This window comes from Columba livia, chromosome 1 (genome assembly GCF_036013475.1).
Source record: "Columba livia isolate bColLiv1 breed racing homer chromosome 1, bColLiv1.pat.W.v2, whole genome shotgun sequence".
Classification (NCBI taxonomy): Eukaryota; Metazoa; Chordata; class Aves; order Columbiformes; family Columbidae; genus Columba; species Columba livia.
Window position 1 is genome coordinate 147,841,460 of NC_088602.1, and position 17,287 is coordinate 147,858,746.

At 40.3% G+C, this 17,287-nt stretch overlaps 1 protein-coding gene across 2 annotated transcripts; it reads right to left on the reverse strand.

Moving 5' to 3' along the window:
- Positions 1-3,319: 3,319 nt before the first annotated feature.
- ATP6V1E1 (ATPase H+ transporting V1 subunit E1) lies at positions 3,320-16,726 on the reverse strand. Of its 2 annotated transcripts, XM_005500293.4 has the most exons (10): positions 16,543-16,726; positions 12,484-12,549; positions 10,882-10,991; positions 10,352-10,418; positions 8,442-8,531; positions 7,062-7,130; positions 6,576-6,670; positions 5,643-5,730; positions 4,963-5,041; positions 3,320-3,945 (listed from the first exon to the last, which is right to left on the reverse strand). In XM_005500293.4, the coding sequence occupies exons 1-9, from the start codon at positions 16,573-16,575 to the stop codon at positions 4,979-4,981; spliced, it is 681 nt and encodes a 226-aa protein (XP_005500350.1). In that variant the 5' UTR covers positions 16,576-16,726; the 3' UTR covers positions 3,320-3,945; positions 4,963-4,978. The 2 variants fall into 2 exon arrangements, with proteins under 2 accessions (XP_005500350.1, XP_064892999.1); XM_065036927.1 differs by lacking the exon at positions 3,320-3,945 and having other exon boundaries at positions 4,428-5,041.
- Between the last annotated feature and the right edge of the window lie 561 nt (positions 16,727-17,287).

The following is a 17,287-nucleotide window of genomic DNA, read 5'->3' on the forward strand; positions in this document are numbered from 1 at the left end:
TCTCTCACAACACATCAGCCTTGAACTACCTAAAATAGCCTTGATTCCCACAGCTTTTGATATCCATCATATAACATGGACTGGGAAATGACATTTTTTGGCACATTGTCAGTATGATTCTTAACCTGAGAACGCTCCTCTACAGATGTTTTTCTTGCTTTCTCTAAAGCAAAGCCAAAGAAGCGGTATGGGATGCTCTGAGAGAAGTCTAAGAAGACAGATTTGGGGTTTCCCAGCCAGCTCTACCTTGGCTGAGAGCAGCAGGAACTTCCCAGCCCTGGAAGAGCCTTCTTGTCATGGCCTGTTCCCTACAAACATGTTAGAGAGGAAGGATGGGGGCCCCCACCTGTGTTGGTGAGCTGCCTGTATCAAACAGCAAACACAGCCAAACTGCGCTGCAGGCTGTCTGGGTTCTCGCTCAGGGCTAAACACCTTTTGCCAAGTTGCTTTACTGCAGTCTCAAGTCTTCGCCCCCCCAAAGAGCAGCTTAGAGTTCACTTAACTGAGGAAAATTTTTTGCTTTGAATTTTCCTCTGGGGTAGTTTGCTTTTATTTCAAATCTATTCTGTTCCTCATTTACTGCTATTCATTTGGAATTAGATAAATGGCTAGTTTTCTCTTAATCTCCCAAACTGTTCCATGCACAGGTTGAGTTTATAGTGATGGCCTCATTGTACTGAGGTACAGTATAGGTCTGTGTAAGATATTATCTAACACTCTCCCATTTTCCAACAGGGATGTGTATTCTTCCATTATTTATTTCCCACTGCTCACTAACATCAGCAGGCAGGGACGGCATCTCACAATAAACAAGGCACCCACCTTCTGCCAGCTTGCCTCCAGCTGCAGGCTGGGTTCTGTGAGCTCTCTGGACAGCCACCACCCAAATGCCTGTAGCTGGGCTTTCAAGGCAGAATTCACCCGAAAGCCAGATTCTCACCGCTGGCTTTTAAACAAGACTTGTTATGGAAACCACAACTGTGCTTTCCTCCAGGTCTGGCTCACAGCAGCGAGCAGGGCATTTAAACAGTCCCCCTGCAGCATGCTCACCCTGTCACTGATGGGTTTCCGATGGGTGGCACTCACCCCCTCACAGCCAGCTCACAGCTTCCTTTCAGAAGTTACAGCTCTATCCACTGTTACTGCCTTAATAAAGGCATTGAGGTCTCAGTTCTTGGTACTTTCTGGTTGCTTTCTTCTAGTCTTTCACCTTGACACCCGTGTGCACCTCCAGGGATTGTTCATATGGCATGTGTCTCACTGATTAATGTTAATACCTCTCCGTGTGAGAACTAAGTACTAAAAAAGGGGTTGTGACTCAGATGTGCAATAACATTTTAAGTCCTCTGCTGATCACTTAGTGTCAAACCCCCTCTTAAATTTTCCATTGCCAACTGTGTAGAACGAGTGCAACATTATCTAGTTCCCTCTTTTTCCAGCACCAGACAGAACCAGCTCTGCACTCCCCATCAATCTGCAGTGCTTGCCTCTCCCATCACAACTTAATTCTTTTACCTGAAGCCTGATTTAATGCCTCCTTTGTTCCCTGTAATTGTCCAGTTTCTTAACATGCTGATCTGGCTCAGGACTTGTTTACTATACCCAACCAGAATATTTTCGTGCTTATACAAAGATCAATATCCTCATTGATTCACCCTAGGTCATCAGGTAAATAAGTAAAAAAAAAAACAGTTGTGCATCCTAGTTCTTTTGCTTGAATCAGCAGTACAGTTCAAATAATAAACAGTGCTGCAATGATGCTCCTGTGGGAACTCTGCAAGCCACCTGAAATGCTGCTTTTGTTTCACATATTACTTGTAAAAGCCTGTGTCTACATACTGAAAAAAAGCTTGGATGAAAACATAACATAACAGGATTGCTAACTACACTAGGTAAACCTGGATGGGATATTTCAATTTTTCTCTGCATCTCTAAGGTAATCAAATTTGGTGACAGCCCCTTTTACCTGGGATGAAGGACAAGGATGTTCCAAGTAATGCAGATACCTTCTGTAATTCAATTCTCTCATGTGGTTGTCTCAAGATTAAAATTAATTAGTGCTTTCCTGTAACACACATGCAGGAAGTCCCTATCACAGCTGACATAGCTCAAGCTAAGAGTGTCCACAATTCCACTAATAAACTGAGGAAGCATTAAGTGTGCTTCAGTTACATTGTAGTGGGGCAGGGGGTACTAAACTACTAGTCTCAGACTTCAGATGTGATATACATAAAGCATTCTGACCATTTCCTGAGGACCTGCTGTGAATCACTGCAGCCCAAAGTGACTGGCTAACAGTAAAAACATTCTTGAGGTCATTAATTTTTGTACACAATTATAACAGTGCTCATTTCTTTCTCTCTTTTCTGCATAGGAAGATAAAAACTAACAGAGGAAAGGAAATAGTAAAAAGCTATTTCAATATCTTCTGCTATGGGCTTCACAGTCAGAGAGTTGGGTTTTTTTGCTTTTCAAAGATATACAAGATCTGGATTTGTGAAGGTCTTGCTACCTTCATGCAAGCAACAGACCACCAGACCCTGTACAAAGAATCCCTTTTTGTCACAGCCGAGCATGTTTATGTTATTGGGATCAGAGAATGGTTTGATAACTTCAAATGCAATTTTTTTCACTGAATAAAACCTACCTGAAGATAGTGTTGTAATACAGCCCATCACTGCAGAATGATGTACAACAGAGCAATCTGTCTCTGTGTCCTGACCTTTAGCTTATTCTGCCTGTGACTTCATCTATATGCATTACACTGTTGCCTTTGTCAGTCTTCCAAGGGAAGCAATAGCATTATGATAACATAAAAGCTACACTTCGAATTATGATGGTCCAATGATGGCCATTCGCTTCTTTAGAGATGATCTTATGATCTGTTTGAAATCTTTTCATGTAGCACTGGAGCACATTCATAGTGCGTGTCACCTACCAAAGACGGGTAACCTCCAGTCTCACCCCTCAGGATTTTATTGCCACATGCTGCACTGATTCAACATTTAGAGTTTCTGTTCCTAGCCCCAGCTGTAGAGAAAATAAGGGCCCAAATATAAGTTCAACTGCATTTCCAAAGCACTGGCAGAGAGCCTACTGATGAGCTAGATTAAAGGATCAGAAAGAACCAAAATATATCTGTTCCAAAAATTACTATTTGAACAAAGAAACAGCAGTTAGGCATGCATGTGCAAAAGCTTTTCCTTCACTACAGGTGTGTCACAAAACCAGAGCCCAGTGATTGTCAGGAAGCTTGATCACTGTCAGCTGCAAAGATTAAAGCTGTAAATGTTATCCAAAAACCTCGAAAGTGTAGGACTTTAGTCCAGATACATTTATTGCCCAGTCACAGAACCACAGGTCAAAAAGTGAAGCACTAAAACAACAAATACCATAGGTCATCTATGTGGAAAACAAGAACTACTACCTACATGCAACAGAACTACTACCTACATGCAACAGCAAGGAGCAGTAAAGCAAACAACAACCTTGCTAAAGATCCCTATTTTGCAAGAGGAAATCAAAAGATTAAATCAGTTTGGATTCAGGATTTTCTTAGCAGACAATCTCCATTTTAAAGAAATGAGGCAGTGAAAGGCTCATCTAGCATTTAGAGTCTTTACTTTAGACCAGGGCATGCACCTCAGCTGGAGAAGAAAGGGCCTCAGGTTAAAAACACTGCATAAAGCAGTGTTGCTGCAGCTTGGCAAGTATTTCTCATGGCACAATGTAAAATTCCTTCCATTCCTGAATCACTGCAATATTTAGAGAAGATTATTTCAAAATATATTCAAGCAGTAATTCATTGGAGGAGTTTCTTATTTCTGTGAAACGAGTTTCAGAATCAAGCACCCGCTGAACAGTCAGTATTCTGGTAAAGGCTTGTAGTGTGGAAAGAATTTTTCGGTCCTATACCACAGAACGTGGAGACAATACTAGTCGTCACTGCAGAGGCAACGGAGAAGTGTTAGTGAAACTTAACAGTAATGTAACGATATTCATTACCTAATCTGTTATTTAATTTAATGGTTACTAACAACAGAGTCAGCTGTTCTTCCTTAAATCCTGAAACACAGCTACTAAAGGAATATGGTTTGGTTCTCCCACAAAGAGGCAATAAACCTGTAACTGGAAATGGATTGTTATTGTCATATCTAAGTAGCACAGTTGTGTTACTCCAGTTCTCTTTTGTGAGAGTATTGAGGGAGCAAAACTACTGACCTATTTTTTAGGAAGAATGAAGCTCATGCCAGTGTCCTATTCAAAAGGCTTCCCTACAATCCAATGTTACTCAAGCAAATAGCTTGAAAGTACTCCAGGCACTTGAATTCTAGCTTCACAGAACAGTTACTACATAGAGTCCTTATACACACAAACCCACTTTACAAAGGTTGCTGCCAATCCCCCAGGCAGAAGCAACAAAGAACTCCATACACACACACATTTTTATTTTAATAAATAAAGTTTTACAGGCTCAGGCCTTTTTTTTAAATCACATATACAGAACAGAAAAAAGCCTGACCAAGTAACATGGATTAAACTTCTAACCCTGGGAAGGAATGCATGCCCTCTGTAACACTGAAGACCTTAACTGAAAAGGGATTTCCCATCGGCAGCATAGTAATTTACTGCACTGATTAGACAACTAGAAAGAGATGCGGCCAAAGCAAAAAGAGTGACCCTAAATGGACCACTTGTCTTTATAGAGCCACAACAGTGCAAGGAAAGCCAAGAGCCCAAACGCCTCAATTTTCTAGTGTTACTGCTGGATGAATATGTATGTCTTCACATCCTTTAATCAACACATTCTAACCACAAGTAGAGAGGCTAAGCACAGCAGGTATGTGAAATTATTCCACTGAAGAGCAGATATTGGATGACAAGGTAATGTTATATTTCAAGATTTCAGATTAGCAGATGCTTTTGCATCCCCTTCAGTATGGCAAGTGGAACAGATCCCACCTTGTTTCATAGGGGTTTAGTCCAAGAACTTCCTGTTGGCATTAGCACCAAAGAGAGCCACTCTGATTTCTGGCATCATCTGTTGAAAGAGAGTACACCAGTTACATGCAATGGGCACTACAATTGTTGCACATTCTTCATCACAGGTGCTGTGTGATAGCTAGGCTAGGCTTCAAAATTAAGAAGTCAATTCGTTTGAGTCTTCTGCAGCCTTTACTTGATCACACATTGCCAGCTACTCTGTAGATTTAAAGGATTGCCTATACTGCAGCATGAGAAAGAGATGCCAAAGCTAGTTTTTTCCACTAGGGTATAATAAGTCTTAGTCAAAGTTTCTAGTACTCAAGCTAGCTTCAGTAATTCAAGTTAGCCTCAGCATTTCAACATTTGCCTGCAGTATAGTCATAACAAGTCTGTCAATATCATCATTTCTAGAGTTTTATGCTCACGCTTAATTCAAAAGGCATCATTCTGGGAAAAGCCATGTTTGTTGTAGAGAAGCACACATAGTAGGTAATTTGCTTCTTTCCATTCAAAAGTAATTTATTACTAGTCATGCACACTGAAATCTAATCTCACACACTATTGTGACAGTTAACACATTGGAAACACTAGGTTTTAATTAAAAGGCAAAACTATTTAATTATATCTTGTTGCCTGAGGCTGTTAGAGAACCTCACCTGCTGGGCTACAAGGTCCAGCCGACTTTCCAGAGTATTGGAAACCTTAATTTTACCATCACTGTTGTAGATTTCAACACCTCCAGCACTAGAAAGGGGAAAAGATAATCAGTGAAATCCATGGTACATCTCAAAGTTACAATGCGGCAGAAAGATTACCCCAAACCAACACTTACAGGTAAGTCAGAATCATAGATAAGACTTTTATTTTTTTAAAAATAATCATGTCTTAATAGGAAGCAGCACATAGTGATCCAGTGAAGCAGAAGTGCAAGGCATCTTTGAAGCTACCAGAGACCTCAGCTACATACAAGGGTCCTCATTAGCACAATCTAAATGCAAGCGGAGCTATGGAATTTGTCACTTCAAACCAGCTTCAGATGCCGTATTTTATTATTACTAGACAGCTTTCAGGTTTTAGTAAGTGAGGAAGAGTGTTGTTGGTTGGCTCATACATGAAGATCATGGACTATCAGAATATACAGCTTTGTGCCATGTTCTTTATCGTACTACATGGAAATAGAGCCCTGCAAACACAGGAGACACAAACCCCACAAACTGATCATCCTGCAGCACCTTATGACTCAATTTGCTTCATCTTGAGTGAGAAAGCATGGCTACATCCATATTCTCTCTCTTTAAAACACCAATAGTTAAGTTTCCATCTACGGTTATTCTCGACTTTAGTACTGTGAATCAGGCTGGAGGTTGCACAAAACTTTTGACATTTTTGACCAAGATGGTGCTTGTTTGGAGGATGCTGCAGGGTCTGTGCTTGATTAATACCAAGAAGTGCCAAATACCACTAGAACGGCAGCAGACACAGCATGTCTTACTCTACATGTAATTTTCTGAGACTGTTCTAGTAGGAGCCATGGCTTGAAAAGTTGTATTAAGTTAGTGCTCTGTATAAAAGACTCCCTTTTTCCTTACATATCCTCTGGCAGGAAGTTGTCTTGGTCAATGTGAACATCCACATCCCTTTTTGTGGCATTTTTGTAGATGGGAATGCTCTTCTGTACAGCAGTCTAGGATACAAGATAAACTTCCAATTAGCATTGACAAATGCTAGCACATCACTTGGGTTTGGCAACTTAATCATTTATAGTAATAAAATGAAGGGATTGAGGTATCTTTTTTTTAAATTTAGCTAATGTATTCCAGCATGGCTTTTGAGCCAAAACCAATTATTGCTCTTAATGCTATAGCGATGTCTAAAGGTTTCTAGGTAATATCCAAGCAAGCAAATGATCCCCAACTTGAAAAGTATACTTGTTCTCTTGCATTGTATCTGCAGCAGAAGTACAGGAAGAAAAGTTTGTTTTCATGTCACAAACATGGGTACTGAGCAGCAGATATTTGCAGTCAGGTCCCAGCTTTTGTAAGCTGGACACTGTCAAACTGCTTTAGGTGTCTTACCTGAACCATAGGGAGATCCTGTTTCCTGCACCGAACAACTATTCTGGGCTCCAGCAGCTGGTAGAATCCCTGCATAAGACAAACATTACAGTATCAGAAAGTCAGCATTTTAATTGTCTTCGAATTATTTAACCCCAAGAAAGTAAAGGAGCTGATCAATTTGAAAACCAAAATCTGACAATATTAGTCTCTTTTACTCTGTTCTTTGCTCACAAGTTGACCTCATGCAGACATTCTGAGAGGACAGCACCAATATCTTGGAAAGAATCTACAACTATGGATTATGCGTTTCTTTGTTAGCTTCAAGTTTGGAACTCAAGTGCAACTAAACGTATGTATCATAGGATTGAGCTGCTGAGACAATGCATATGTATGCATAAGGATCATGGCTGTCTAAGTCGACTGAGCATGCAGCCAAGCTGCCATTCTCCTATGCAGCAGTTTCAGGCACCTGTTTTAATAATTCCTGCATTGCAGTTCCTGTAGTAACACATGAGAACAGAATAGGTTTAGTTCCAGTTGGAAGGGACCTACAATGATCATCAGTCCAACTGCAAGTACTGATGAGTACATGTCCCTCACTGGATCAAACCTAATATGCCAAGGCGGATATCGCCAGCTTTTGTGAGAGTGAGACAGGTTTGTTTGATGTACAGCAATACCAGGCCTAGATGTGACAAGGAAACAACACTGAATTGGAGGCACAAGCTGGTAGGAAACGCTGTTCGGAAAACTCTGCCATCAGACTGCGGACAGGAGAGCTTGTGGCCGGCTTCTGCGAGTTTATAGTGACAGGACCAGTTCGTACCAGAAGGTGGCACCAGTGGCCACACCACTGGCCCTGGGCAATGCTCAATGGAGTTTCGGCAGTTAATTTCTGGGGCTAGAGGATGGTATTCACGGTAATCAAAGCTTTGATTTCCATTTCGTATGTCTGTCACAGACTCATGACATGCTACAGTAAACATGTCAAAGCCAGGACGTAAGTCTCAAATGCCAAAAAAAAATACGAATAACTATTGACTTCTAGGTCTGGAGAAATAGCTTTTGATAAATGTGCATTTGATCCAATTACTACACAAGCTTAAATTGTGCATCCTAAAATATGCACGTTACAATGTATGTGTGAGCACCTGCAATTATTCTTATAATGGAACTGCTCCCTGGTATACTTGGTTTTACACCTCAAAATAAGCTGCAACTTTATCCGTTCGGAATCCAAGATTGAAATGTACAGCAGAAATTATAACTCTAAGATCACCCAGTAACATTTGATCCAGGCTCCAATAAAACTTGTAATTTCCAATGGGTTATTTTTGAAGAAAGATACTTAGGAGGATATGACTGCGATTATCTATTTGTTATAATTTAAATATTTACCTGTAAAACTAGTCCATCCAGCAGTGTCTGGTACCTGGCACTATCCTTCACCACCTTGGCAAGTCTCTGCTTGGCCTCATTCAGCAAATCCTACGTTCAGAAGAAATCAGATCAGTAGAGCCCATCTGTTTGGCATTTGGTTTCATGCCTACCAACTTTCTGTACTCCTCTTACAGCTATCACACCCTGCCAACACGTAAACGTACACTCCAGCTGGTGTTCATCCAAGCTAGACCATCTCTGTGCATGGCACAATATCCTTTGCAAAGAGTTCCCTTCTCCCTGCCCTGATCTGAACCCATTATAACCTGACAGTAATTCATTTTTTCAAGAAAAAGGATTACTTCAGTAATAAAAAAATAGCATTTTTAATTTTAATACACAAAAACTAAAATATTTTGTAAATCATTGCCTAATGTAAACTAATAAACTTGTCCAAATAACTCATTTTTTCAGCTTTGTGGTGGAGCAAAGAAACCTCATCTTGTTATCAAACAGTACAGAGGTTAGTTAATTGTAAGTAAATGCAAGTCAAAATTTTAAAGTAGAAAGCTTATTTTTATTTTCAAGTAGCTGGTTTTCAGTATTTTCATGCAGCAAATCAGTATCAGATGATATTGCATTTTTAAGAAATTTTGAGTCAATTCAAACACAGCTCCTAGAACTGAAACATCATAATTACTTCAGATAAATAAATTACATTATTTGGTATACGCCTTTCTTTACTGTTGTGCCTCACAGTGTTTAAAAGAATGCATGTTAACACAATCAGTACTAGGATATGAGACCATCACAATTTAACATCATGGTCAAATTTAGTTATACTGTGCAGCCTAGAGAAACAACATTGCTGAAACTGCTTATCCTTCTTGTTCATCAAACAGGCCAAAGATCTGATAAAGGAAGAGCAAGCTAGCAGCATGTGACTTTCCAAGTGTTTTAAAATGAGGAAGAGTGTTATGCATTACTCAGAAGCATGAGGTTGAGTCAGCTGACAAATGAGGAAGAGATTACCCACCAGGGACTATCACAACAGAGTTAGATCTTTAGCTACTCACCTTCCTCCTCTCTGTGAATACAATCTTAAGTTTGAAACTAGGTTTAAAGAATCAAGAAAACGGTGATTTCCTCCCGCTAACTTCCCTTTTTCATGGTAGCATCAACTTGAGCTACATTACCCATTTTTTTTTATTTTTGGCCTCTGCGGGTCTCACAGGTTTTCCAATAGCTCAATAGCACCATCTAGCAGAATATGAACACTCAATCTGTTTCTGAGACCAGGTGAGAGATGGAAACACACAAGCTGTATAATGAGCAGAACAAGAACACACTACATGTCATGTACAATACACATAGTAAGCCCGAACTAAGACTAAACGTAGCCTGCTCTAATAAATGATCAGTCACCCTACATGTCAATACACAGATTTCTCACCTACTAGAACAAGCAAACCTTTTCATACACTAGGGGCCACTAAAGGAGACACAAAAACGAAGTGAGTGGTATTTTAAGCCTACTTGCTTAAGCCATGCCAGCTTTAATGCATAAATGTTGCTTCAGGCAAACAGAACTTCAAAGTTCTACCAACCATGCAAGAGACAGTTCCTGCTCTTTAAAGAAATAAGCTATTGTCCAAATGATAGATAGAATGCTGCCTGCAATGCTCCTGGCAGAGAACCGTATTCCCCTAAAAGAGAAGGTAATAAAAACAGTGAAAATAGGCTAAAGCAGATGAGCAAAGCTGAACTAAACCCTTAATGACTTCTCTGAGCAGCTGGGAAAGCCATTTTTGTATGTTGAAGCAAATGTCACTCAATCAAACACCGTATTTTTCTTTAGAGAATGTTTGGGAACATTTCCTAACAGATGGTAGAAATAGAACCTGTGTCTTTACTACAGAGATACTCACTGCAATAAGGTCATCCCTTGCCTTGAGGACCTTCAGTCTTGCTTGATTCATCAGGTTGGACATCTGACTGCAAGTTGCATGATAAAGTTGAATCAATTCATCAGACTTTGACAGACAAACTGCAACATTTAACTATATTCTTTACATTTAAAGATAACAATACTACAATGTTTAATAACAAAGCCTGTTCACCTGTTTGAATCTGTTTCTGAACTTGCACAGATTATTACAGTGCTGCAGTAAAGACCCACCAGAACTAAACCTGACATGATCTTTGTCCCAGAGTAACAGACCAGGGGAGAGTTCTAGAAGTTAATTATATAAAGAAATACAAAAGATTCTTTCACCAGACTTACTAACAGTAATACTATTGTAGATCATGTTTGATAACTTCTCTCCAGGAAAAACTAGAAATTCAAAATAGAACTAAATATATTGGCTACAATTTACCTATTTTCCAGGGAAAAGCAGTTTTATATAAAATGAGAGCTCAGTCTCTGCAGTCAGCTGTGTTAACATAAGCAACTTACATTTTCTTTTGCTGTTCAATTTGTTTCTCCTTCTTTTCATAATACTCCATTATTTTCAGCCTCTGTGTCTGAACAAGGCGACCCTTCTCAATGTTGAATTCTTCTTCTGCCTATAGTAAAAATTAAATAACTGAGGTGGAACTTGATTTCATGGGCTGAAAAAAGCAGAATCAAAATGAAATAGCCATGCTTTCAGAGCACATTCACAGATAAGCTAGGATGATACAGTTTATGGCTCCATTTAAACAAAACACTTCAACCAGTACTCAAGTCAAAGGGAGTTCCGGGTGTTCTGCTGAACTAGAAACTTGCTAAGATACAGCTTATTTTATCAATTGAGGGGCACGTTTCCTTGCAGTATTTATTCCTCAGGCAGAAAATAAATACGTTTATATATTATATACTGTTAAACAAAACTCATTTTACCTAAACTTCAGGTCTGATTTGTTTTTGTGGAATTGCTCTCCTTTCTGGCTATGAGAGCTTATACCTAAACCAAGCTACCCAGCCTTTGTTGTCCACAAACTTCCTTACTTTAAGCAATTCATACACAACGAGAGTGACAGTACAGCTATTACTTCTTTTACAAAGGCCGGCCAGACAGCATATGAAAACACATGGCAAATTTCCTGATTTATACCTTGGAATCCAATCTCAACTTCTAACTTCTGTTTGCAGATCATCGGGAATACCTGCTTTAGTATGGATTAAGTATTTGTGTAGATCTAAATGTTTAAGGAAGATTAAATATCATTAATAATACATATGCTGCGTACATATTGATGTAATGCAGATTGTTAGGGTTGTAAGGCACCATTAAACTTTCTTTAGTAAACACTTATCCTCTCTCACCAGGTTAATATTAAACTCAGCCTCCTGTGGCTTAACCTAAGTGAAGAATCCTATAAGTAGTTCAACTCATGCCTTAAATATAAATTTATGTTTTAGTTCTAAATCACTTCCGGAATTGAGTCTGCAGGTGGCTACACAGTTTTAGGTACAGTTATGAACTTGCTTCCAAACTTTCATCAATAGAATTCAACTACTTTAACTATCATCTTTTATCATTTTGGAAAATGTATGAACACTTGTGCAAAATTACTAGCATGAATGCTAGTAATACTTATGTTTCTGCCTGACATGCTATGGAAGTCAAGCAAAAATTAAACCTTCTGGTAATAGCTCATTATGACAAACCTTAGCAGAATTCATAATTCTACAGAGAACTCTTTCAGTCTTCAGTGATGTCAAGTTATGTATAGGAGGTGGGCAAAAGTGTTCACTTAATCCAGTCTATTCATATTACCACTCAGCTCTACTGATTGCCTAAAAAAAATGAGTGAACTTGCATATGAATAAACTTATGTTTAAGAATCACTAAGAAAACTTTGACCAAAAAATAGCTGATTTGTTTTCGTTTGTCAAAAGCTAACAAATGTTAACTTTATCTGGTAGCACAATCTTTTGCTATGTAATAACTAAAAGTGAAGTAAGCTGTAGCTTACAAAAGTTTTCTAGGACTGCTCTGACTGCAGCTATCAAAACAGGACGGCAGATGCAGTTTTTCTTTTACGCTTACTGACATTGTACTTCCATTTTTACCTTTGCATCTATTTCTTCAGCCTTTTCATTGGCTTCCTGCTCAATGAAAGCCATCATATGCTTGATCTGTAACAAAAGAGGAAAAAGGAAGTATTTTCTATTAGAAAGGACTTTGATGAGAGGATGTATGTATATATTCCTCATTTGTACAGTAGGCCCCTCCATATCCACTTATTAATTCATGTAATGCTGCTTTTCAAGGAAATTAAATAGAACATATAGGTCAAAGAGTCAGTTGATCTTAACAGAGAATACATTTTTTCTTTTTCAAATAATTCCATATAGTGCTGCTCCATGGTTGTCATTAGAAGAATGCATTTTAGATACACAATGACACAAAAACAAAACCAGAAACCAAATCCAACCAAACTCCAAACAACAAACAACAACCAACCAACAAACCAACAAAAACAACACCATAACCCAAAAGTAAATTTGTATAAATGTGAGGCTGGGTATTTTCATTCTTCACTAGTGAGAACAACTTTCCCCCTCACCCCCCCGAGATCAGTAAAAAAAAAACCAACCCAACAAAACAAACTTCACACAGTAAAACTGAAGTAGTCTGTTTGTTATGACATTTATGTGAAACACAAAAGATTAACATAGAGTCCCTGCTCTAGGCTCAGGCACAGATTGGCATTTGAATGAAACTGGGCCTTCCACATTTGGGTGGTGAAACAAAGCAAAGGGCTAGTGGCCGCTCTGGTCAGATCTGTACAATCAGAAGCCGCTTTACGCATCTGAGAAATCTTTCTTGAAAAAATTGTAATAAATTCTGTAAAGACTTACAAGGTTATTAAAAAATGCTGCTATATGGTTCAACTCAAAGTGACTTTAAAAAGTAGCTGCATGTTAGTTTGGAGGAGCTGGGGAAGGAAACAGACAGCAGTGCTTGTTGATCAAGACCACATCAAGTATAGCACATGCTGCTTTAGAGCCTGGCATGCACTAATATATTCTAATTGAAGAACCTTTTTGAAACCACCTCAAGACACTATGAAGCACAGGCCCAACAAGGAAAACAATTATACTGAGTCCTGCTTGTTTACCATATGCCTCTCTGTGACCAGGCCTAAGTTTAGTCATATTTGGGTTAGACTATAAGGACTCAGGCCCAATCATACTGCAAATTCGAACAGGTACAGCCATTTCCAAGGGCAAACGGGGTGGACCATAAAAACCGACTTCTTGCTTGCACTTAGTGACAAGACACAGACAATCTGTTCTGAATAAACTTGCATGAATGATTCTATTTATAAAATCTCATGTTAAAATGAAAGATTTTCAAGAGAGAAGAAAGGTGCCAATGTAAAACCTGAGCCAATGTGCAAAACAGCACGCTGCTCATATAGATGAAAAACCAGAAGTAAACAGACAAGTGGAAGATTTTAAGTGTGTGCAGTGGAAGAAGTGAACAATAATACCTATATGCTCAAAAATCAAATGAGCAATTTTTATTTTAATTCCAGTTATATATATTTAATTCAAGTTTGCGATACTTCCAAGCACATGCCCACCTACAGCATTGGTTTTCTACCCTGCCCACCTGATTAGATGAGTGGTTAAATCAAGCTTTAGACCTACCTGCATTTCAGAAAGGACAAGAGACGCATATAAAATAAGGAAATTATTTTGCTAACTGGCCTATTGTTGAAGAAGACTAAGAACTTCTGTATAGCGGTAGTAACCCTTACATTACTGAGTAATTTCATCCAATTTGGTTTGGTTTCTGAATTTTGGAAAAGCATTTTGAACAGTTCCAGCTGTTCAAGAAACATCCTCTGCATAATGAGGAGGAATAAGATGGAAGCAAGCTAATATGGCAACCATTTCCCCGTGTCTGATAAGACTCAATAGCACTATTTCCTTAAAAATCTGTTGTATCGAAATATCTTTCTACTTTTCATATCAATGTAAAGAGATTCTAAGTGAGACTTTGACATCTATAAACAGGATCAGTTTTAATAACACTGACAAAAATATGCATTTAAATGAGAGATTAATTTTAAATTAAATTAAGAACTTTAGGATAGTTGTATTTCCTGTAGAAAAGGAGGGGTTTTCCCAGCAGTTGTAATGTGATTATCCTTTCCATGGGAAGTTCTAGATGTTAGACTATATTTGGCTAGAAGTGACTAGCCAGATTAGGTAGAACAATCTATTTGACACCTTTGATAAAACAAAGCTATCAAGTCTTATCAATGGGAAAAGTTCTTAATTAGATATTATTTTCAAAGTTAAAATTATTGAAAGCACCATGGCAAGTAGTTAAGAGTCCAGAGGACCAGTAGGCAAGTCCATACTAGATTTACACACATTCAGAACTGTCATGCCATCAACAGCATTCTCTTTTCCAGTTAACAGGATCACCCTTGGCTCAGGAGAGTAAAACAATGACAGGATGTGAAATGCTATTAGCATTACATGTTCAGTCTATCAAGAGATCCTGAATTAACCTTTGAAGTTTGGGCCCATGGTGGCTGAGCAAGGACACCCCAATGTCAGCTTCATTTTTATTGTCTTCATGGAAGAGGCAGGAAAAAACAAACAAGCTTTGCAGATAAAAGGCAACAATATATTGTTACAATTCCCCTTTTGGAGAAAGGCAACCCACTGATTTTACTTTCAATGTGATGCTTCCTTGCCAAGAGACTATGTTTACTGAATGAGAAAGTGAGACACGAAGCACTTATGATGCGGAGGACAAAGCAAACTTGGCTGATCTGCTCATCACCTGCAGAAAACTCCATGGACCAGTGCTAACTGGATCGGTGCAGTCTTTAGCATGGCACGCCATTTTCAACCCAGCTCAAAGCAGCTTTTTTAGGCAAGGGCAGTGTTTACTGTCAATAAGGACAAAGTGTCCTGCCTGTGGAGGAAGTGCCCACAGTCAGACTTCAGGGCTGTAAGTTTCCATTGCAAGTAAAGCCCAGGTTGTACTATTCTGCTTAGGATATAAAAATGAAAAAGGCATTTGAGAATGCTGAATAGCCTACCCAAACACTAAGTTACAGCTAATTCGACGTAGTATAGCTATGAGAAAAAAAGAAACGGAAAGTTCTTAGAGAGTGACATCTAAAAAGACACTGCTTATCTGGGGTGATGTATTTATCTGCTTCAAAGTGCAATTAAACACTGTAGATAGCATAAAGGCTACTCATGATCCCTTTCATTATAATCTGGCATAATATGTCATCAAAGTGCTTCAACAAAGTTTCCAAATGGGTGGCAAATCAATCGCACCGGGTAAAAATTCTCTTTCTTCAGAGACTTCTCTTTCTCACTAAGATTCCCAGAGAAGACCTTTCCATTTCACCAACCCTTGCTTTTGCAGGAGTGCACCACTGTTCCACCCACAGAGCAGCAGTCCCTATGCCACAACTACAAGGTGAATCAGCTGCAGCATCTTCTGCTGTTGCAGGGTTCAGAGCTGTCGCTATTCCTCACATTTTACCAGACGGATGGCCCTTCAGCTCAGGCACACCTGAACCCCACACCTAGAATCATAGAACAGTTTGGGTTGGCATGGACCTTCAAAGCTCATCCAGTCCAACCCCCTGCAATGAGCAGGGACATCTTCAACTAGATCAGGTTGCTCAGAGCCCCATCCAGCCCGGCCTTTAATGTCTCCAGGGATGGGGCATCTACCACCTCTCTGGGCAACCTGGGCCAGTGTTTCACCACCCTCATTGTAAAATATTTCTTCTTCACGTCTAGCCTGACTCTCCCCTCCTTTAGTTTAAAATCATCACCCCTTGTCCTATATGCAACAGGCCCTGATAAAAAGTCTGTCCCCATCTTTCATATAGGCCCCTTTTAAGTGCTGAAGGACTGCAATAAGGTCTCCCCACAGCCTAGCACGGCAAAGAAGCTGCCTGGAAGCTACCTCCGCCGTCCCGGCCCGGCCCAGCCCTCGGTGTCTCTCCTCACGCTGAGCCCGTCCTTGTCAGCTATCGGCCGGGCTGGGGGCAGTGTGGAGAAGGCAGACCCTGCAGCGGCCCCACGGCCGCCGCGCTGCCCACATGCTGGCGTTCGGGCTGGGATACGCGGCCATACCTGCTTCTGGACGTCGGCATCGCTGAGCGCCATAGCGGCGGCGGTGGCGGCGAGGCTCGAGGGAAGGCGGTTGGGGCCGTTGGGGAACCGCGAGTGGAATCAAATCCGGTTCGGGTCACAGCTGGTCCTGCTGCCGCTGTGTCACGTCGCCCCGCCCACTCGCTCCGCCGGGCCAATAGAAGCCTGAGCTCTGGCTGGCGTCACGGGGGTGGGTTCTTGTGTGCGGCAGACTGCCACCTTGCGGTCGGACCCACGTCTTGTCCTTTGCCCGCTTCGCGACGGGAGGAGGCGGCACAGGCGGCAGCTGCCTCTGAAGCCGAGCCCGGCAGCTGCGGGAGGTAGAAGTAACGCGTTCCCTGCACGTAGTGTTTCTAAAGGCTTTCCTGAGAATACTGTGTTCGGGTTCAAAAAGAGCTGAGATGCTTCCAAGAAACGCTGTAATGTGGTCAGCTCGCAGCAGTGAGAAATTAAACATAGAGAGGAATTTGCTTGTAAGGCCTTGATAAGATGAACAAAAATCTTCTAGAAACCCTGAGGCATAATGTAACAAGTCTAGGCCTGATGTAACAGGAACCTAACAGAGAAACAAGAGCTTTATAGAGACTGGACATCAGGCAAAGCGGAATGTCCTTGTCTTGCAAGCTGTGAAAGTGGAATGTTTCATTAAATGAAGAAAGAACTACATGGCTTTTGCTTGGTAGCAGCACGAAATGACAATATGCACAATCAAGAAATGAGCTCAAGA